We start from the raw sequence: 23868 nt of genomic DNA, 5'->3' as shown, positions 1-23868 counted from the left end.
GCTGGCTGGGGAATTCTGGGAGTTGAAGTCCACGCATCTTCAAGTTCCTAAGGTTGGGAAACGCTGCCTTATGAAACCAGACTCGCTTTCGCCCACCGCCACTCCTCTTGGCAAATGCAACGTTTGTCAACGTTGCGTTTACATAGAAAGAAAAAAAAACCCGTAACTTATCACAATGAGTCATCCCAGCTGCAGTTCGAATGAACCTGTTTGCAACAAGTGTACGGCCTTCTCCTGTTTTAAGCTGGATGTGTTTCAAGACTTGCTTTTCCAGTCTCTCACTGGTGTATCTTCTCGTGCACCTCTTTTAAGTTATCCCTCTGAAACTTTAAAATGTCTCTTTAAGATTCTAAACGTATCTCTTTTGGGTTTCCAGCGGTGGAGGATCTGCCTGATAATTCTTTTGTTTGTTGTATATTTTCGAAAAACAGATTTATTCATTCAGATCCCACCACTCGGGTTCTCAAAAAATATGGGTCCCACCATGCCAAACAAAGTTGTTTTTTCTCTCGAGACAGGAGCTCTTATTTACCAAGCTTTCTGTTTTCTATCATTCAGATCTCTTTTGAGTTCAACCTATGGTACAGGTCCCACTACTTTTTTAAAGTGCTCTTCTTGACCATTAGGCTCTTAAAACCATGTATTGTTAAAGTATTCCAAGAGAAGAGCAAGACAAGTAATATCTCTGCAGTATTTAGCATTTGGTTTTAGCTTTACTGTAAAAAACCTTAAATAGCCATAGGAATTTACACACCAAAAATAGTAGGGATTTATTTAAAATCAATGACTTGTAAGTTAGAAAAGTTGGAAAGATTATGGAAAAAACTAAATTTGTCTTGGCTAAGTAGTATTGTAGCCTTTATATTGAACATTTTACCAAGAGTTAATTTTCATTTTCAAATGGTTCCAATACATATTGTAAAGACATAAAATGAATTGGCATAAACAAGTAATGGACTCCACGTAGTTTAATAAAAAGATCAAACTTTAAATTCAAGATTCTACAGGACTTGAAAGAGAATGGTGGATTAGTAGTCAAAGTTTTAAATTGTATTATGCTAGTTCTTTAATATGGAATACACAGTTAGCTCCATAGTTCAAAAAACATTACGTTCAAGAATTAGGGAAGTGACATTCAGGCCTGAAACTCTAGGAAACAGTGGGTGCATGAACAAGGATAGGACTGGTGTGCCACAAAAATGTCTACCTTAACGGTCCAGCATCTTCTATTTCTATTTGTGGAATTATTATTCCCCCCACTAATCTGTATCTTTGAATAATAGTCCTTCTAAGTACTGCTCAATATGCCACAACCTAAGTGAATGAAATTACTTGGCTCTGGATATGATTTTAAAAAGGTATAAAGACAAAATGGAACCATAATTGCCTGTAGAATGTAATCTTTTTTATTTTACGAGTGGTGGAAAGTTTTAAAACCAAAAGTCTCATTTATTTTCTACATAATTTCCTTAATCTTGGCACTCTCTAGCCTTATGGCAGTCAGCCTAGAAAACAGTTTCATATATACAGTCATTGCTTTTGAAAATAGTATACAGTTCTATTTAAAGTAGAAAAATAACATCCAAGGGGAAAATGGGAATTATGAAACATATAAAAGTTAAAAGCAGTAGAAATTTCATGGCTTTGCACAAGTATCAGATGTTAAGGGAACAACTGAAGACACTTTTTGTTTGAAAGGCACTTTTGTTTCTTACAGTAAAGCATTGTGGTTTTCATCAAGCTTCCATTAAGCCCAACAAGAGAATATTAAAAAAGCAATTTCAGTGAGGAAAAGAATTCCAAGTTAAAAATGTATAGATGCCAGAAATTAATACCAACTTTATAAATGTATTTGGTCCTTTTGTAAAACAGGCAACCATGATCCAGTCCCTTCAATACTTAAATGACACTGCGCCATTCTAGTGAGCAGATACTTGTCAGGTTCACTAATAACCCCAAATATACATATACTTGTTTAAAAGAATCAGAGCTTTTGATGTGCAAGTGTGTCCCAGAACAATGGCTTGACTGTTAATAATTTTATAATTCTGTATCTCTGTATCGAGATGGCTGCCCATAGTATCCACGCTTGGACTGATCAGATAGCTGCCTCCGATAATCTTCCTCTTCTGCATCACTGCCATAAATTCCTGGATTATCTAGGTAAGATCTAGCAGCTGGCTTCTGAGGCTCGGGAGGTCTGGAACTAAAATCAACATATATAAAGTTATTTTGAGTGAGCTAACACAGAGACTGTTCCTGAAATTAGGCTGCTAGCATAGGATAATAGATCCTGTGAGAATGTGGGCAACTAAACTACAAAATACTGCTAATTTTTATTTTTCTGATTGGGATATATTTTAGGGGCAGCAAAGTTTTTATGCACTCTATCCATTTAGCTCTCTGACAATATTCTTTCACAGCTCATTTTACAAACGTTTGTTAAAACAAAACCATAATAAGATGGGAAAGAGAAAAGCTATTTTTAATAATATTCTGCAGCTTTCTTCTACTCTACAAGACTGCCATAACTATTATGAATGAATTCTTCTGGACATGATTGATATTCCTTAAAAATCAGAGAAAAATGATCTTTTTTTACCAAAGTACTTAATATTTACTGTTAATCTTCCAGAGTTACTTCTCAAATATCTCAATAATTTGACATATTTAATCAGGTCCAACTGCAGTGTAACCGAGAAAAGCTCTCTGACGAAAGTGGGAAAGAAGGTGTATACTTAATTAGGTCAGTATTTTAGTAGAGGACAAGCAAAGAGAACAAAGGGTGGTTATGAATAAAATTCTTACAGAAGAAAATTTGGCTGCAAATGGTCATATAAAACGTGAAAAGGAACAAGCTTCTTTGTTGGCAACAGATTTGGAAAAGATCTTTATAAGCAGGTGTATGCATCTATATATATTAACTATACACATTTCTGTAGCAGTGTGTTTACCAGAAGAGTCCTGGGTAGCAAACAAGGATAAAAATATTTTTAATCAATTTGAAGAAAGAAAGAAAAAGCTCCAAAACTCACACCTATAAATCACATACAACCACACCAGAGGTCCAATAATTTCCTGGTCCCAGTGAATCTGGAAAAGCCAGGTCTTCATTACCTTCTTGAAGATCAATAGGGTGGGGGCCATGCATATTGCTAGGGGAAGCCATGACAGAGAAGGCTAGCCAAAAGGACTTGGAGCACGCCCCATGCCAGATCAGACTGAAACCGCTAGAAGTAGATGGTCCTGCAACTCATCTGGGCCCATGCCACGTAAATTTGAAAGTGACAAATAGAAGTCTGAAAGTCTATGTGAGCTGATAGCAATGCTGTTCTATGAGTATATCATGGTGCACCGAACACTGCCTGTGCCACTGCATTTTGGACTAGTTGACATTTCTGAATGCTCTTCAAAAGGAATCCTATGTAGAACACATTACAACAGTCCAATTGAGAGGTGACCAAGGCATGAGTGACTTCCCAATCTAGGAACAGACAGAACTGGTACACAAGATGAATTCGTACAAAGGATCTCTTGGCCAAAGCTGCCATTTGTTCCCAAGCAGAAGCTGTGAGACCAGAAGGAACTCCAGAATATGCCCCAGTTGTGCCTGGGGAGCGTACTCCCAGCCAGCATTAAAGAAGGCAAACCACTAGATATGGGAGGCCTTAAAACCCACAGACACTTAGCCTAGTGAAGAGTTAGCCAAACCTGGTTCTTCCCCATACAAATATTTATAGCCTCCAGGTGGTGGAAATTCTCAACCTTACTTGATAACCGAGTATAGTCAACATAGTAATACTTCATCCTGGGCCAGTGGATCACCTTGCCCAGCAATTTCATGTAGATGTTAAATAAGGAGAGAATTGAGCACTGCTGCACCCTGCAAAGCAGAGCTCTAGAACTAAACCTCTTCCCACCCCTTCACAGCATCATCTGAAACCAGCCTCAAGGGAAGGAGGAAAACCACTGAAGGACCATGTCACTAACTCCTGCTCAACTGCCCCAGAAAATCAGTGATCAATGACATTGAACTGAGAGATCAAGGATATATACTACCCTCATGCTGAACCTACTAGAGATCATCCACAAGTGCTATCAGTGACATTTCGCTATTATATCCCAATCTGATCACAATGGGTACAGATAATCAGCTTCCTCCAGAATCTTTTGGAACTGTACACTTACCACCTTGTCAACAATCTTCCCCAGAAAGGAAAGGTTGGAGAGTTGAAAACAAATACTGTTTGGTACTGTTGAGTTTGCTGATGGCCTCTTGAAGAGGCTATAAGAAAAAACGAGCGAAAAGGGCCAGGAGACAAGGTTTTTAGTCAGGTTTCACATGAAGTTCCAAGAGATTCATGTTGCCTGCAGACTGCAGAATTATATTACTAAGCACATTGATTTGTGCTTTAAATTGTAAGCCGCCCTGAGTCTTCGGAGAAGGACAGGATATAAATGGGATTAAAAAAAAAAGACTGAAGGGAAGGCACAGTGAAGTAAAAAAATGTGAAAAAAGATACTTAACCGCATCACACTATCTGGAGAGCTATCACTTTCCAGCTTGCTTGTGGACCTCTGTTCTAAAAATATTCTGATGCTGAATAAGCATGTTACACATATTCAAAGCCACAGAAATATTTAAAAAGTATGGGCAAATTAATTCAGTTTTACCTGGCAGTCTGGGGACGGTTGTGTTCTGGCTTCTGTGTTTTCACTGGGACTGCATAAATGTCTGGGTGTTTTTGTGCTATTTCCACCTTTTAAGAAAAGTTAAAATATTTTCATATTTTCCTCAAACTATAAATTACTCTTTGATAGCAATTTTCCCTCCGACAGCAAGATGATCCATTTACTTTACTGACTTGTCAGATTATTTACAAAATGTGTAAAAAATATCTAGACCTAGAGCTTTGGATATAAAATGGATCTCTGCATGACATACAAATTAATGGAGACTATTGTGCTAGAAAGGATAATATTTTTCTACAATTTTTCTTCATTGGCAGTTCTAGGACTCCATTCCAAACTGTTCTGAAAAAGCTTTCAAAAATCCTATCTGCCGTATCTGCAAACTGTGGTTTGAATTATATTTTTTATTAATTTGATTCTGTATCACTAGTTTTCTTACTATTCTAAAGAAAACATTTGCACAAGACCAACAGAATCATTATTTTATACCCTGGCATTCTGTGCTTCTTGCATTTCTTGCATTCTTTGTAGTCTGGCCTTGTGATCCATTTTCTCAAAAATTTTAACTTTCCCCAGCACAGATTTAGGCGTGTTCTCTTCTACTACAACTTCTCCCATTTTTTCTTCCGTTTCACAAGGTTGAATGACTGGTTGAGAAGACTTCAATATAGGCCGGCCAAAGGCTGGTTTCGTGGCAATAGGGGGAGGAGCTACTTTAGCTGGTACTCCCGAATTTTCAATGCTAGCTGCATTAGGGCTGTTTGTTCTGGGTTCGTAATTCTTAGGAACATCATACGGATCTTCTTTGTTTTGCAACTTAGCCTGTAAACATAAAGACAAACGCAAGTGTGGATTTTTTACATAAAAATTACATATTCAATCTAGAAATGATCAATTTCAATAAACCTATAAAGCTGATATTTTTAGTTAACAAAACACAAGTGTAGAGCTACTTTTCCCCCTTAATTTTCGCATCAAGATTTGAAGCTAGAAACTAAACAGCAGATGTTGAAAAGTAACTAAAACACTCTTAATAAATGAATCAACAGTCCATGGATGGCTATGTTTAGCAGACCAACTAGATGCCACAAAAATTTGCAAGCTTTTAAATCCTCCAGGCCATTCAATAGCATGAATCCCCCTTTTGGGACATTTTCTCTGACATTATTCTACAAAAAGTATTGCCCAGCTCAGGATTTAAAACTTTAAAACAAGTGGACTTCAACATCCAGAATTCTGGGAATTCTGGAAGTTGAAGTCCACAACAATGGGAAGATGTGGAGAGACCTGGCCCGTAGAATCACCAAGAGTCAGATACAGTGAATGGATAACATCATCAAGTCTATAAGTCTTAAAAGTTGCCAAAGTTGGACAGACCTGGTTTAAACTAGTCCCATTTCTTTTTTTCTTTACTTTTTATAGTCCTGTGTTTTGGTGATTAATGAAGAAACATCAACAATTCTCACACGCTGTAGAGATTTTTCATGTTACCTTTGGAGGTTCAGGCTTGAAGGCTGGGGGTGGACTGGGGTCCCTTAAAACTTCCCTGCTCCCAGCTTTTCTCATCTGAGCTTTTGGTTCAGGGCTAAATTTCCTTAGACTCTACAAGCAAGTAATAATAACCATGATGCATATATTCACATAGTTCTGGCTTCATGTGAAGAGAAATTACAGTTTTGCAACTGGCAGTAAAGACGCATGAGTTCTTGCACCCCAGACATTAATGCAAACAGCATTCATTAGTATCTGGAAATGACATGAGTTGTTTTCCAGGCTTCTCTTTCATTACATGCGATCCATCAGTATTTACAATGCAAAGTTCTGAAAGAAGAAGAAACGAAAGCTCTTACCTCCTCCTGTTGCACAGGTTCAGAGGACCGATTGATAGAAGAAACTCTTGGCTCATAGTATGGCTCATCAAGTTCATTATCTGTGTAAGCCCCACCTTCCCCATCCGTGTCTTCCATGTCGCTGATTAGTCGACTATCACAGCTCAGATAGTCAGCACCCATGGCGGTTAAATATGACATACGATCATCAATGTCATCATCCATTCCTTCCAACTGCAAAAAAGGGTTTTGTAAAAAAGATTTTTGAGGCTCAGAACACAGGCAGTCCTCGACGTGCAGCTGATTGCTTAATGACTATTCAAAGCTACAATGGATTCAAAAAAGTTAAAACCTATCCTTGAGGTTACGATTACTGCACCACTTGTGGTCATGTGATTGCAGTTCAGGTGCTTATCAACTGGCTTGCATTTACAAATGTGTGCAGCCTCCCAACGCCCATTGGATAAAATGGATTCAGACTTAGAACTGTGATTCATTTACTAACCTAATGACCATTTTAAAAATGGTTGTAAAATGGAGTCTTAATCATATGGCAACTTGACTTACTACCACAATGACTTATGATCAAAATTCTGGGCTCAATTGTGGTCCTAAGACAAGGACTTATATTAGGCAACTGTTCTACTGAACACAGTAGGAAATGGAATAAAAAATATTTAAGTAAAGTCACATGCTAGAAAGAGTAGCCATACACAGTTTATTAGCGATATACTCCAGAATCTGACAGCCTTTTCAAGGCATCAACACAACCTGATGCAATAGCATGTTACCTAAAAATCAAAAGGTAAAAAATGGCTAAAATCCAATGACACTGCTGCATCTCACAAGATTTCAGCATTTTCAATCTGAACAATGAAAGTCAGTGAAATTTAGCAATCCTGTATTGACCTATAAATGTACTGAGAAAGACCCATGAATGTTTCCATGAATGCCTTAGTGCCCATTAGTATCAGAATGCTAAGTTTTTAACTATGAAACCTTAGCCAGATTGTTTTTAATATGTCAACAATTAGGCACAATGGCTATTCCATGAAATTCAACAACCTTTACTTTGAACAAGGAGACTTCTGTACACACATAAAGAAGAAATTCCTCTAAACATAAAACCTTTCCTCTCATAGACTCCTGGTCCATGTTCCAGGTGAACATGCATGCACAAACCAAAAGGACGTGAGCACATACCTTTCCTTCTGAAACCCATACTGCTTCATTTTGTTGTTGCTGAATAGCATCTTTAAGACTGCCATACCAACTGTCATTGGCTGAATTTAGATCAATGGTAGCTGCAGAAATAGAATTCTTGGATTACTGCCAAACATTTCATTATCTTACTTTAATGATTTTTCAATAGAACAAGATCACTGCTTTTCTCCACCTGTTAATTACCTCGCTAATTACTATAAGTCTGTGAGGAGATGCTTAATATTTAAAATCAGACTAAACCAACAGCACAGCATTCAATCAATGTAAAAGTAAAAATGAGAAAGTGATCAAGAATGGATAATATACTTAATTATACCATCCTTCCTGTATGCTTTGGTCCTACTTAAGAAACATGTTATATCATATTTGAAATAAATCATATTTTTCTACTTTACTACTGATTTCTTCTTCTAAAACTTGTAGTTTATAACAATAACAGACACTTTTTTCAGGACCTCCCCTACTGAACTCTTAAATATAGCTTAGAAGAACAAACAATATGTTGTGTGCATATAATCAGAATAGTTCTATTAATGCATTTAATGCTGTAACCCATTTAAGCTATTTGGACCAAGCTTTCTGGGAAAGGCTAGGAACTCTGATTAGCTTATTCCACTGCTTAAAACTTCCTATAATTAGAATATTTTTGCTTTTCTATAATTGGAGTATTTTTCCAAAACTATTAAAAGTTACCTTACTTATGTATAAATATATTGCTTTTGTCTTAATTCCAACAGAGATATTATCTACCCAAAACTTGTGTATTCAATAGAATTTGGAGTTTGATTGTTGAATACACTATGACATTTCCTGTATGGCAGACATGTCAAACACGAGGCCCAGGGGCCTGATCAGGCCCGCGAAGTGGTTTCATGTGGCCCGCGAAGCCATCCTGGAAACAGTGAGGGAACGGCCCCCACTGCCTTGGCCCTGGCCCAGAGACCCTCCTTCTGCCAGAGACCCTCAGATCTGTTCTACTCCTGCCCAGGCCCCCATAGGCACCCTTGATGCGAACGATGTAGAGCTGGCCACGCCCACCCAGTAGGCCATATGCACTCTAGCCACACCCACCCAGTAGGCCACGCCCACCCAGGCCACACCCACCCGGCCCCCTGAGGGCAACCGCAATGCTGATGCGGCCCTCAATGAAATTGAGTTTGACACCCCTGCTGTATGGCAATCACATAACATTTACTCTATACACCAAAAGATGCTTTCACAGCAAGCGATGGTTTTATGCACCTGTAAAAAGATGGAAACATGTCTTCTTCAACTTATTTGCTTGATCATAAAGCTTCCGTGCACTCTTGTTGGATGTAGGAATTAGCCTTTGCCTCATAACTTTGACACCTTGTTTACTGTCTGGATTGAAAAAAACTACAATTGGGAACCATTGAGTGTAGTTTAACAGATCCACAGCTTTGGGAGTCACATCCAACAAAGCATGCTTGTCCTGTACAAGAAAAGGGAAATATTGTAGGAAAGGGGGGAAAAAACATAGCAATATTTTTAATATGGTCTACTACTATTATTCTAATGGAAAGGATACAAAAGGAAAAAATATACCTGTTCAATAATCTGTCTCACAGTGTTCAAACGTACTACACCGGTGGACTTCTCCGAACCTGCGTCTTTTGGTTCTGTTTCTGAAAGAGTAATATGCTAGTTTTATCATATATTTAGGGTTTGTTTTAGGAGGTAACATTAACAGTGTTTTCAACTTGGCTGCCAGAATAGAAAAATCTAAAAGTAATACATATTTTTGTTCAAAGTTCCAATATCAATCTTAAAAGCTCTTAATCATTTTAGGTCAGGAATGTCTTAATTAGTGTCACTTCACTGACAAAATTTGTGCCAGAGGTTTTGCTTATGTGCCCAAAATTAAATTCCTTAGTTTGACAAGTTTATGAATTACTTTTCTCATTTATGACTACTGCAATCCAGTTTAGTTTAATGGTTAAGACACTAGACTAGAAACCAGGAGACTGTGAGTTCTAGTCATGCCTTAAGAATGAAAGCTGGCTAAGTAACTTGTGGGAAAACTCCAGGAAGAACATAAAAAGTTGGGTCTCTTCTGTAATGGCTTTCTATCCAAAGATCATTCACTAGGACTAGGGCTTTTACAATGCTAAGGTAATGAGCCATTAAAAATAAAAACCTCTTTAACTTTTGTTCAAGTTCAGCTGTTGACATTACTCTTGGACAGACTCATCTAGTTTTCTTGCCATCAGTCTGTCAAGAATGGCCAAGGAGCAGTTGACATTCCCTTCTTCAGATTTTTTTAAAACTTCCCAGTCTATTTCTTACCAATCTCATAGCCGAATTCCAAGAAATTCTTTGAAACTGTAAATTCTTAAATTCTTAAAAGTATTTGGGGAAGAGATAGTCTAAGACATTTTTTTCTTACCTATTTCATTGCCATTACTTATAATTATGTGATGTATTATTTTTGTTCAATTAATAACAAGCATGAAGTCACTCACTGGCAGGCTGATATAGCTCTGGCAACTCATTACACAACTTCTCCATCGCGATGTCTGCAATAGGACCAAATATCACCACTGGCCTCCTAAAACCAGCTGCAAAGAAAACATGTAGTTCATTACCATGATTAAAATATGAAAGTAAAAAACTAATCATTTAAAGTTTATTGTCATTAGAGGAAGAAGTCCAATGCTGCATCAATGAATTCTGCTCATACAACAACACATTTTTCTCTTGTTCATCTTGTTACTCACTACATACCCATTGTTCTTGAGGATTCCCCAAGACTATTGAAACAATTTTCACAGTATATGGAGGCAGGAGAGGAAAGGAAAATTGCCTTCTTCCATTGCCTTGGTGAAAGTAATTTCAACAGGGGAACATAATTGGCTAACATCTATTGTCTGTAAATTGGATACCTACCTTAATTTATATGTAAACATTTCTCTTTACAAGGGAAAGTTTACAGTCATTAGGACTAGCTTCCTACAGGAATTAAAAAGAAATTTGAAAGCCAGGTTTCAACACAAACTGAACTCTTGATGAAGTCATTTGAGATGTTACCGACTCCAAAACTCTTTACCATTTTTGTAATAAGGGGCTGGCTCAGGAATTCTGGGAGTTGAAGTCCACAGGTCATAAGGGTGCCATAGTTGCTGACCAGTGGTATAGAGATAAAACTGAAGAATTATATTTTTTTAACATTTTCCCCCTCCCCAAATGAAGTATCTATATTTTATAAATAAGGACGTAGGTTCCCTGTTCTTAAATAATGTCGCTCACTCACCTTCCCTGAGTATAACCCTCTCATAGGCTGGAAATTTTGTGCCAACAGATGAAATTGCTGTTAGATCTTCTCGGCTCTTCTTCAGATTCTTTTTCATTCCTGACCGCTGGCCACGCATCCGCCAGAAGTCAGCCCTATCACTGGAACCATCCCTCTGAGCATTTTGAACACTGGCCAACTGTTCAGCCCTGAAAGGGAGAGCATTTGCTCCATTTTTTCAAAAGCCAACAATGGAAATACAGCAAGGATCAAACGCAACTGATTTCTAAGTTTTAAGAAAGAACCTGATTTAAAAGATTTGAATACTTAGTCCCTAACATTGTCATAGGAACTTAAGAAGTGAGTCTTCATATATGTGCTGATGGCTAAAATGCCAATCCTTTGAGCTGAGGCCTTCTCATAAGTGTCCACAGGAGCTTTCCTAGCCCCTATATTACATTAGTTCATTTTTGCAATTCATTTGAATAGGAACAGATAAAGGTGTGCCCTTTTTGGAACAGGGCTAAAATTATTCCTTGGTCCTGGTGGATCTAGTTCTACCTACATCTATCTGTACATCAAACTTGATTTAAATGAAACTTCAGAGGGATGATCAAGAAACACTGCAGACTAGCACTTAGTAAGGTAGCAATGAAAGCCTTGGACAAGTTATTCTGATGCAATGACAAGTCCATAGCTATAAAAACTAGAATCTTTGTTCCTCCTTTCAAAGTTCACAGATGAGAAATCTAGACTTTGAAGAAGCAGGATTAAAAAGTATTGATGCTTTTGATATTTGATGTTGCAGAAGACTCCTGAGAATACTAAGGCTAGCCAAGAAAACAAACCAATCAATCATAGAATAAGTCAATTCAGGGTTGTAACTCAAGGACAAATTTTAGACACATTATGTAAAGACCCAGATCCTTGAATAAGAGGGACAATGGACTAAATTACAGCAACAATGGGTGCACCACTGGGAAACTTGAAGGACCAGGTCTGAAGTACAGTCACCCTGGAGAAATCTATACAATTTATACAATCACTAAGAACAAGCATCAACTAGATATATCACCATAATGTGATGCAATAAAGGTAAGGTATCCCATGTTACATTTACAGGAGAGTAACATACCTGCTTTTATTTGGAATCAACCCTTTCTCTAATTCGCTGTCAATTCTCACTGCCAACCAATGGCCCAGCTTCCCATCATACAATGTATCAACCACACGGAAGACATCACCCCGGGTGAAAACCAAGCTCTGTGGAGTTTCTTTTTCACATTCAAAGTGGGTCCTTATGAAGAAAGAATCCCCTCTACCACAAGCCATTATGTCTCTATAAACTGGGTGGGGGCGGAGAAGGAAGGAACAGATGCAAGAAAAACCCTAATTATTATTATTTGCTTCCATCAAATAAATAAGAGCCATAGATATAGAAGAATAGAAAATGCTTTTATATCACTTTTCACACAGGACTATTTTTTTCCCTATATTACACAGAAATCAATTTCTGAATTTCAACATGCTATATCCTACTATCAATGGCTCATATTTTAAAAGGAATCATATAAACAGACATTTCCTATAAATTTATAATAGCAATAATGGAAACAAAGAAGTTGGTTTTGCTAACCAATAATACTAATAAAATGTTTTTGATCACTGGACATTTTTGTAGCTTTAAAAATTGGAGATATCTCTTTTTAACAGGAAGGTAAATAATACTTTCAACCACTATGCAAGTTAACAACCAGTGATCTACTTAGCTATCTTAAAAACTTGGATGTTTATCAGAAAAATTACATTACTGTAACTAATAAACATTTCTAAGAATATGATAAACATCAGTAGATATAAACAGAAAAGATAAAACAAGAAAATATATTAAATAAAGCAGCACATTAGAAACATGCTATTCTTTTACAAATTACATATTCATCATACGTACCCTCATATTTGCTCTGAGCCAAAATTGTCACGATATCACCTTTAGGAATTTCTAAAAGGTAGAGAACAGCATCCTCCCGAATAATACCTCTGAAATCCTGACTGTTTACCTGGTGCAAAGGAACCATATTCAGCTTTAGGATTTCTTTCAGCTTTTTAAAAAATCACTATATAATGCAATTTTAGGTAACCATACAATACTTTTTAGTGGTTTATGTTTTATATTATTGCAGCTTTCACTAAGCAGGTACATCGATTTATAATGAGAATTACATCTGTAAGCCACAAGAACTGAAGAAGCCCACAAAAAATAGGGAATTTACCTGAATGATTTCACATATTCTATTATAATATGGGAAATCACAACCAACTTTAGTCACCCTGCTTTCCTTAAAAATAGTCTTACATTTAAGCCAGGCTATCAAAAAATACTGACATTGACAGATTATAATCTGTTAATTATAATAAAGAGCACAGAAAGGCAAAGGAATTTTTGTGACAAGGGGATTTTTTTTCTTTCATAAAAAATTGAAAATAAAATGTATATCTCAGCCACATCACTAAACAGGCTTCCTAAAAGAAAATTTCAGAATTGTTCTCATAATTATAAACATCAGGGATATTTTTTCAGTTAAGTTGCTTAAAATAATAGATTTTAAATGGAAAATAATTCTGCATGCAAACCTTAAGAATTTGATCTCCCTCCTGTAGGCCTTCCTGTTCTGCTGAGGTCCCTTCTTGAATTCCAGCAACAAATATTCCTACATCATTCCCACCAGCCAACCGGAGACCCACACTATCTCCTTTCCTGAACTGCACCATTTTTGTATCAGGACTTAAAAGAGAAAACAATGGATGTTATTTGTTTCAGTTTAAAATATAATAGGCTATAAATAATTTCCATAGCAGTGTTTCTCAACCTTAGCAAGTTTAAGATATAGGGATTTCAACTCCCAGAATTCACAAGCCAGTGGAAAGTGTAGAGTGCTGCCTTTGATATGGTAGACCGGGGTTCAACTCCAAGCTGGTACTTACCTTACCAGTAGGGGTCCTTGGGCAAAAGCCCTATTGTTTCACCTGCCTACCTTAGATATGAGTGACACAAACTTAAAGAGTCATGTTGGTTTGGATGTTACCCAGGTTAACAAGATCTGCTGCATCAGATGCTGGGAACCAGAATAATCTGACAAGTGGGCTACTGGAACAAACTATACATGGATGAGATAAGAGACTCTGGAATTGATGAAATGCTATTACATTAGTCCTAATGAGAGGGGATATGAAATGTATGAGGGAAATATGAATGGACAAAAAACAACATTCATACTAACTGAGAAGCAGCTAGTAAGCCAATGCTTCAACATATTAAAGAGGAAACTGTTCTCATTATTTGTGGAAAGACCCAGAAGGTGCAGCCAACACCTGAAGGTGGAATAACACTGCTACCCTCTCCATTAGAGAGTATGGCAATTGATATGTGGCATAGGATCGTGGAAAAAGTAGCAACAGTCAACCCTCGAGAACTTCTGCATAGTATATGGGCCGGACCCTCCCAAATCTAGAGGACAGATTACACAGATTATGGAGAATAAGAAGATCAGAAGTTAAGAAGGACAGACAGGTACTGGCCAATCAACCAGACACTGTGATAGTAGACAAGGACCAAAAGACAGCAAAAGTAATAGTGCTGAATGACAGCAACAATAGGAAAAAGGAGTATGAAAAGTTGGAGAAGTACCAAGGCCTGAAGATGTGGAAAGTAAAGGCCAAAATGGTTGCAGGAGTGGCACTCGGGGCTGTGACTCCTAAACTGGGAGAGTGGCTTCAACAGATTCCTGGAACATCAGAGCTATCTGTGCAAGAAAATGCAATGCTAGGATTCTGCACAGAACCCTCAAACTCCCAGGCCTTTGGTAGAGGACCCAAGATCAAGAAAGACGCATAAGGGTGAAAAGGAATATTTTTCATTTATATTCCTTCCACTCTAATCCTCTTTCAAGTTTGAAACTCATGTTCTGATTGCAGAATCACTTGTTTCAATCTTACTAGAAACATCCTGACGTGACCAGAAGCATTTTAAGCATATTTAGAACTGTTTTGAGTTCAGTATAATAAGAACAGTTTCAAAACACTTCTGGTGAAATTAGAACTGCCATTTTATCCTTGCAAGGTTCATAAGAAATCAAAACAATACTCATAAAAGTTAAAAAGTCATACCCATATATTGCTTGATCTTCAGGACTTGGCTGAAGAAATACTCTTGTTGCTGGTTTTGAATGTACAACTGTATTATGCATATATATAGAGAGAGAGATAAATAAAAAATAAACTTAGAATCTGCTTCTATTTTAGTCCTCAATAATAAAAAATGATATATCAGAAATTCTGTACGTTTTACTTAAAATAATCTGTATTAATATCTGTCTCCTTGCTCCCAGTAAATATAGAATGTATAAGATAACATACACTATTGCTAAAATTTTATTTGCCAAGTATGAAATGCTACAAGTAGTATATTCCAAAAATGCAGCAAAATCAGAATCCTATAGCACATCTATACAAACAAAACTTATGGCACCCATCCAATGTTCTTATTCAACATCATTTAATGTTGTGTGCCTTAATATCTCAAAGGAAATTTCAAAAATATATTCTATCCTACTATAAACCACTATATAAATTGGTTTGCATATTAGACTAGTACAGTTTTATTAACCACAATTTATTGATAAAACACAATTGACTGGATGGATTTACAGACTATATTAAGGCAAAACCAAATTATCTATATTTTGGCTTCACGTCTGTACCTGATCAATACTAATTTTACTTAATGCTCTTTTGCTTTAATAATAACTTTCTTTCCTTCAAAAAATTTCTAGCATGTGTCATCAAATACGCTAAACCATAGTTTATTAGTCAATTTTTGTTAAGATAAGCCATTATCGACTGGGCGCTCAACAAGCTACTCCATAAATTAGGTAACATTATGTAAATTATTAAATTATCTCCAATTCTTGCTTCTCACCCAGTACATTTGGGCAGAGTAGGTGTGATCTCCTCAACTTAATATTCTCCTCTTGTGGGACTGAGAAAACATGCTTTCTTGGTCACTGCCCTTGCCCTCTCAACAGGATCTGCCACACAGGTACAAAAGGTACCAACTCTTCTGGGGTTCCAGAAGACTTACCTCTGTTCCTAGGACTGGAACAGATACATCATGAAGCCCCTATCATTTTTTATAACTGTGGTTATGCCTGGATGCCACACAAGCACGGAGAGGGCTTCACTCACTTCTGCGGCCTGGTTCCTGGCAGGCCGCAGACCAGTGCCAGTCCACAGCCTGGAGGCTGGGTCCCCTACTGTAAGCCACCCAGAGCCTGTTTGAGTGAGCAACCACTGATAGTGATAGATAACAATATTAACAACACAATATAAATAAATACATTAAAATGATCTGATTGGCTGTGGATTTTTGTGTTGAAGGAATCCAACTTGTGAGAATAGGTCAGGGGGCTTAATTGCCTGAAGCTGGAGGAAAGCAGACTATTATTATTCAATCCTATGAATCATTAATCAAATTTTGTAACTACATAATGGAAACCAGGATGCCTTGTTACTGAATCCAAAGGATCTCAAAAGAAAGCAGCACTAACCTGGCAGATCGTCTTGGTACTTCACTTGACTATTTGTCTCTGGTATTAAAGCGGCTGTGGAATCCACAGTTGATCGAAAAGGAGTGGGCATTGCTCCCATTTTGGAAAGTCTACTGGTTGGGTCTTCTTTTGCACTTAATTCAAAAATCAGATACTATTAAGAACAAATCAAAGCTTCTGTGAGATAACAAAAAGTAAATGCCAATACAGTATACATCTCACCTCAATTTTTCCTTTAGCTTTTCATTTGAAGAATGGCATTCCACATCAGAATGATGCAGTCGTCTGTCATCCTGAGGTGAGCAAGATCGGTTTGACTCTATTTCTGAAATATCTGTTGGCAGAACATAGTGCAGAGTCTGGAAAAGTTACCGCCGTCTATAATTTTAACATTTGTGGACGTGTATGCATAATAAGGAAGGAACGCGGTGGCTCAGTGGGTTAGGACGCTGAGCTTGTCAATCAGAAGGTCGGCAGTTTGGCGGGTCGAACCCCGAGTGACGCGTAGCAGAGTGAGCGCCTGTTACTCGTCCCAGCTTCTGCCAACCTAGCAGTTCAAAAGCACGTAAAAATGCAAGTGGAAAAATAGGGACCACTACGGTGGGAAGATAACAGTGTTCCGTGCGCTTTTAGCGTCTAGTCATGCCGGCCACATGACCACGGAGACATCCTCGGACAAACGTTGGCTCTTCGGCTTTGAAAGGGAGATGAGCACCAGCCCCTAGAGTTGGAAACGACTAGCACGCATGTGCGGGGGAACCTTTTATGCATAATGAAAGGCTTTCTTCTTTTAAACACTGACAGCAAAAAATGCTTTCTGAAATTAAAGCAAGCTGATGCTACAAGGTACTCCAGCTAGGAAACTAAGCCCTCCAGGCAGAAAATTAAACCACTTTAACTTTGATTACCAAACAGATCTAAACTTGGGATAGAGATTTCTTAGCTTTTCATTGAAGGATGTCATTCAACAAGCCTCGTTCAGATGAAGCCTTTGAAAAAATAATAATCTGTGGCAATCTTTAGGGTTGGCATAAAAATTACAACCAGTTGCTTGAAAGCTAGTGTGGTAGTAGCTTCCAGGGAAATGGAAATATCAGATTGTCACTTCTCATTGTGTAGTTATCTTGGAAGTCACTAGAACAGGAAGGCAGCATTCTTCTCTTGAAGCCTTAGGCCAGAATAGATACCAATCTCTTGATGTTCTGGCATATATCCAAAGGCAGGCAGAAGAAGTAAGGTCTTTTCAAATATGCACAATCCGGGGATACATGCCACATGTGGCCCCTAGCACTGTTTTGGCCCAGAAATCAGGATTTTGGAGGATTAAGGGGAAAGATTTATACTTTAAACTTTATAGCGCTCACCTGACACCTTAAAACACTTAATTTCCTTTAAACTTTAAGGCAGTGGTCCCCAACCTTTCCAGCTCTGTGGACCAGCACCAGCGCTGGCAGTGTGTGTGTGTGTGGAGGCGATGGTTCAGTGCAAATCGAGCTTTGCGCGTAAGCGTGTGCGTCCACTGCTTGCACAAATGAAGTTTTGTGCACTGACCTGCTCACCCAGTGCTTCTGCGGCCTGGTTCCCAGTGGGCTGTGGTACAGGTTAGGGAGCCCTTCTTTAAGGCATTCCTTTTGCTGTAAAGCCCATCAAAAGCAAACCAAACCTGATAAATCCCATCCATTATGGAGAAATTGTAATGTCACCAGTCTTCTTTTCTCTCAGAGGTCCTCCGAGGCTGAAGAAATTATAAGGGTGACCTCAGCACTAGGAAGAAAATACTTCCTATCACCAGAAGCAACCTCAGATTTTTCTAGCCCTGCTTTCAAAACAAGTGAAAAGGAGCTATTCACTTCAAGGGGATACTAGCTGTTTCCGGAAAACTGAGTAAGGTATGCCTGTTATTGCCTTCCTTAGCCATGAATTCCTGCCAATGATTATGAGCATTTACTGCGTATGTGAAAATGGAGGAAAACTAGCACCTATGAAATAGCATGGGATAGACAGCAGGCTTATTTAGAGGTATTTGCCTCTCCAGTATCAAGGATGGAAGCTATGAACAACATGGAAAAATAGAACATGATATGAAGCATGTATGTTCCATGGCTGATTCCTAGCTCATTATTGTCTTAAGCTTGAGAGACAAGCCCAGAAATTTGCTCACATCCATTGCCTCAAAAATCTGATTATGCTTCAGATCAGTTAAGAGTCTGTTCTTGTTTTTCCACACAACAAACACAAAGATTTTGCATTTGGATACATTTATAGATCTATTTAAGATGCAACATACTATATGTAGATGTTGCTCACAACTCTTTTGAAAATCATTAAACCAGTTTTAACAGTTTAACAAGTGTTATTTGTCTTTGCTTTCAACCTCTTACCTTCCATTTCTGACTCGCTGTCCTGCATGGTAGGAATGTTAATTAGAGTTTGTTTTCTGTCTCTCAAAACAACCAATTGGAGTTTTCCTCTTGATTTCTCAATCAGTTTTCTAGCATCTGATAAGGACATATTCTCTGTCACTGTACCATTGATCTGAATGTGTAAAACAAGCAGATTGATTTATATCTGAAGTTCAAAGAGTTTCTGCCCAGTATTTACAAACAGGCAATTAAAACAACAACCACAAGGATATTTTTACATCCCCATTAAGAAATTAATTTTTTTGTATAATGTCATACTTTGAGAATGATGTCTCCTTCGTGCAAATTGCCATCCTTTGTTGCCAGGCCAGTACTAGTCATTTCTTTGATAAAAATCTGACTTCCAAGCCGCAGACCATATTCTGCAAGAAGAACAAGAAGACAGAGTTTTGCAATTTATCGAATTGCATACTAGCAATTTCCAAATTTTGCTTCTAAGAAAGTTCTATCAGTTTTTTGTCCTGCAATATGCACATTTTAGACCAATGGTGCAATTTATGATCCATAAAATCAAAGATAGTCTACCAATTAAATTTGGCTATTCTGGCTCACAAACAGGTTAACTATCATAATTCAAACAAGTACCACATATAGTTGGCAGATTACACTCAAAAAACAATTCGCACAGGCACAATTTACTGAATAGTACCTTATGAACTTTCAACATTGCAATGAGCTATCATATATTGAAATTCAGACATAATTTGAGTATGGGATTGTATCACAAAGATCATCTAATCTAACCTTCTAATCCAGGAGAATACATTCCATCGAACCTTTGTTCAAAAATGTTTGATGAACAAAAGATAGCTTGCCTATTCAGGTTGTTTATGCCATTATCAACTGTTTCTATTATCAGAAACCATCTTTCTCACAAGATGGTTTTGTTACATGCATTTTCTTGTAAATGTGAGCCTACAATTCAGTTCTTAATCTCTCCAAAGTACAGAAAATAAATTTATATGGCAGTTATTTCATGTATTTGATGATGACTATCATACTGCCTCTAAATTACCTTTTCTTTAGGCATTTTCAACCTTTCCACCTAAAAACCTGGCTTCTCAGTGCCTCTGGGTACATTGCAGAGATAACTGGATGGGTACTTGAGGGACATAGACACTATTTATTGCATATAAACTGAGAAAAATTGTTTGATGCTTGCCCTTTAATACAGCAAGTCATTTAAAACTAAAGCAATTTGCTGACTCAGCTTTAAATATATAAACAATCGTTGGCAAAATCTTGAAAAGTGCAGGAGTTGGTGTTTTTTTCCAAAAACCACCTAGAAATACTTCCAAGGCTCAAAGGGGAAAGTTCAGTGGTGGGATTCAAATATGTGAACATTGTGGATGCCACTTCCGGAAGTTCCTTCTGGGCCTGGGCAACAAAAAATTAGCTACTGGTTCTGCCAAAGTAGTACGAACTGGCTGAATCCCACCACTGGGAAAGTTATATATCTATCTGGTTGCTCTTTATTTGCTTCTGTAAACAAAAGTGCAAATTAAAGTTTAAAATATGTAGGCACTTCACAATGGTTTAACACTAATGAATGAATATCCTATATCCTGGAAATGCCTACATTTTTGGAGTCAGGAAGCACATTTGGAAATTTGAGAGCCCAATATGAGCCTTCAGGTAAAGTGGTTGCAGGATTGGATATAGCTGATCAAAAGATCAGCGGGGCAGCAGCTATCCACTGTTTTATTTTCTATCAAAACATTTAGGTGTCAGGTTTCCAAAGTATGGGCTTTTCAAGTGACTCTGAGGCATTGTTTACCTTAAAAGTCCTTTATTAGCCTAATACACCAGCAAATGCTTGCTCGAAGGAAGCTGGAATCTGAAATCTCCGCCCCTTGCACAATATATTAAAACACAATTCTCCACCTTTCTAATTTTGTCATTAATCATATTCTCCAATTAATTTAAAGAATCAGTTTCCCTTCCCTTAGAAAAGCTGCCAAGGCCTTATCTTCTTAGAGAGAGATGGCCTTGAAAGGTGCAATCCTACTCATCCCCCCTCCTAACCTTAAACTAAAGCAATACACAAGTCTTAAAGCAATACACAAGTTTAACATATGAAATAGCTACTTCTTCATCTATTGTCAAGCAATAACATTTGATGTTAGCAGCGTGGACATTAGGATCTATAAATGGCCCACAGACATTGGTAGAAATACTTGTCAGGACTGAGGTCCACTCTGTAGCCTGCTAGATTCCTATAAAACTAGGTAGAGGAAGGATAAGGAACACATCACCAGGCACACTACTGCCCTCCACTGGCAACCCAAAGGCTATTGGTACATAGCGGGCTTTTCCCACATGGTGCCCTCCAGATGTATGCAACTACAGCTTGGCAATATCTCATTCAATTTGTCCTTCTCTAAGTTACAGGTTGTCTTTTTTAGAAGAAAAAAAAATAGTGAAACATCAACAACACTGGTTTTTGCATCGATAACAGTAAGACAATGAAACCAAAGGCAAAAGGACACATTTCTTCAACCTGTACTTTAGAACTTGCCTTCGTTGGCTTTGCTTTTTGTGAGAAGAATACTAACAGGATCTTCCTGTGTTCTGCAGTCGTACGGGTCAGAGGTGGGACTGTGGGTACTCAGCCTATCTCTGCTACCACTCTTGGTTTCCCTCCCACGCTGAGGGTCAGGACGAGATCGCCAGTCATAATCTCTTGGTAGACTCCTGCCTCCATCATACCCATAGTCATAGGTATCATATCGATCAACGCTCCGCCCTCTGCTTCGGGGTCGTTGGTATTCACGGTCCAAGCTTCCCTCTCTATCCATGCTTCGGCCCCGGCTTCGGTCCCGACTGAAGCTGCGTTGTCTGCTCTGGCTGCGCCCTTTATCAGGGGCCACTCTGTAGCCCCTGTCAAGATGGTCTCCCCAGCTCTGGCTACGGCCCGCATTTCCACTGTGCCAACTCTTTTCACTGTAGCCACTCCGAGTGCTTCGACCATCAAACTCTGCACGATCATCCGGGGCTTCAAAAGCTCTGTAGTCATAGTCAAGGGACGGGCTCCGTTGAACTGCAGGGACTTGTACCTTACGTGGTCTTTTCACCACCTATTTACAGGAGAGAAGAACAAGGCTGCCTTTGTAAAAACAAGTCAACCATTTTATACAGGTAGTCCTTGACTTACAAACACTTGCCTAACGATCATTCGAAGTTATTATGGTGCTAGTGGAAAAGGAGACTTATGACTGGTCCTTGCATTTACAATTGCTGCAGTGTCCCCATAGTAGTGTGATCAAAACTTGGGTGGTTGGCAACCAGCATGTATGGCTGTAGTGTCCTAGGGGGTCACACGATTGCCATTTGTGACCTTCCCAGAAGGCTTCCAACAAGCAAAGAAGATGAGGGAAGCTGGATTCGCCTAATGATTGCATGATTTATTTAATGACCATGAGAAAAAGGTTATAAAATCAGGCCTGAGTCACTTAATGAGTGCATTGCTCGACAACAGATGTTCTGGTATCATTGTGGCCATAAATTGAGGACTGCTGTAGTCCATTTTCAAAAACCTAGCATAAATAAGCTAAATTTGGATGCAACATTGCATAGCACTTGACCAAATTTGATTTTCTTAGCTTATGGCTAATTCACACAAAGTGTCAAAATCACCAGTAGCAGTTCCCCAAATTATCAATGCAACACTGGGTAGCCTGTTCAATAAATTCCTTTTATGTATGGAATGAATTACACCTGCAAGTGCTTTATCAACAACAGGAATATTCCGAAATAATACAACAAAAACCCTTCTATCTTCTTCCATTTCAAAGGTTTGCTTATTTTCATATGGTTCATTTTCCCAGCATTGGGTATTTTATACCTGAATACAGTAGACTCTTCTGAAGTCCCCAAATGCAGCAGGATATTAATTTTCCATAGCTTTAGTGACAACGGCTGGATTCATACGTTATGTTAAGTTGTAAGCCACGATTTGCAAGTCAGAACAGCTGGGTTTATATTGCACTTAAAAAACACACTCCATTCCAACTTGGTACAGTGGCTGATCATATTTTCAGGTAAAAGGCAGCAATAGAATAGGTACTCTGTTTTTTGTCTGAAATCTATTTCTCTGTCTCAGTGACTTTAAAGATTCCAATTCCCAGAATTCCCCAGCCAGTACTGGGAGTTGGAGTCCACACATTTTAATGTTGCTGAGGTTTAGAAACACTGGTCTAGACTGAAGCCTTCATTCAGAGATTAGATCAGTGCTATCCAACCTTTAAGACTTGTGGAATTGTGGACTTTAAGACTTGTGGGCTTGAACTCCCAAAATTCCCCAGCCCGCCATGAAAAACTATCAATAAATGTACAAAATGGCAGATTTTACTGAACCGAAATAGACAAACAAATACAATTTCAAATTTTATAGAATTCATTGCAGACCATAATGGAAAGGTTAGTTTTTATATATTTGATCATCTATTTAAAGACTGATCTGAAGTCATTATGTCTCCCAACACCAACACATATTAGAATCAATCTCATGGAAATCCTGAATTTTGTGGATACTCTTCTTCAAACCTTAGTAAAGGTGGGGAATTATGGCCCCTTTATGACTTGTGCACTTGATCTCCCAGAATTCCTGAGCTAGCAGGAATAAAAAGACCATAGCTCCCCACCCCTGCTTTAGGGAGAAAATATTAATACTGTAAAGTAGTAATAATAAAATAAAATCGTGCTGAGTGATTATAAAAACGGAGAAAAAGAAGGAACACTATTGTAGCCTCCATGTGATTTTCTATTCCAGCAAAGAAAAAAAAATTGTACTTTTAAATATTTGAAGAAAGGCCAGAGGTTCTTTAAAATACCCTCTTACCCTT

The 23868-nt window shown here is 38.1% G+C and overlaps 1 protein-coding gene and 1 long non-coding RNA gene across 6 annotated transcripts in view; one reads left to right on the top strand and one right to left on the bottom strand.

The window, feature by feature from the left end:
• Positions 1–333: 333 nt before the first annotated feature.
• TJP2 (tight junction protein 2) overlaps positions 334–23868 on the bottom strand; it is an 86014-nt gene continuing 62479 nt past the window's right edge. For all 5 annotated transcript variants that reach the window (XM_083352533.1, XM_083352531.1, XM_083352532.1 and 2 more), the window contains 19 exons: positions 21543–22101; positions 19283–19386; positions 18983–19136; positions 16824–16935; positions 16602–16735; positions 15163–15229; positions 13630–13780; positions 12947–13055; positions 12131–12341; positions 11017–11204; positions 10229–10324; positions 9312–9391; positions 8988–9198; positions 7725–7825; positions 6543–6755; positions 6184–6294; positions 5182–5514; positions 4675–4760; positions 334–2206 (listed from right to left, as the gene is read on the bottom strand). In XM_083352533.1, coding sequence (XP_083208659.1) covers positions 2041–2206; positions 4675–4760; positions 5182–5514; positions 6184–6294; positions 6543–6755; positions 7725–7825; positions 8988–9198; positions 9312–9391; positions 10229–10324; positions 11017–11204; positions 12131–12341; positions 12947–13055; positions 13630–13780; positions 15163–15229; positions 16602–16735; positions 16824–16935; positions 18983–19136; positions 19283–19386; positions 21543–22101 — 3186 coding nt within the window. In that variant the 3' untranslated portion in view covers positions 334–2040. The remainder of the gene's footprint in view (positions 2207–4674; positions 4761–5181; positions 5515–6183; positions 6295–6542; positions 6756–7724; positions 7826–8987; positions 9199–9311; positions 9392–10228; positions 10325–11016; positions 11205–12130; positions 12342–12946; positions 13056–13629; positions 13781–15162; positions 15230–16601; positions 16736–16823; positions 16936–18982; positions 19137–19282; positions 19387–21542; positions 22102–23868) is intronic.
• Positions 2031–5106, top strand: LOC310634308. Its single transcript, XR_014491196.1, has 2 exons — positions 2031–2163; positions 3931–5106. It is a non-coding gene; the product is annotated as an uncharacterized lncRNA (long non-coding RNA).

The sequence above is a fragment of the Vipera ursinii genome, assembly GCF_947247035.1.
Source record: "Vipera ursinii genome assembly, chromosome: 2".
NCBI lineage: Eukaryota > Metazoa > Chordata > Lepidosauria > Squamata > Viperidae > Vipera > Vipera ursinii.
This window is presented reverse-complemented; position numbering and strand designations above follow the sequence as displayed.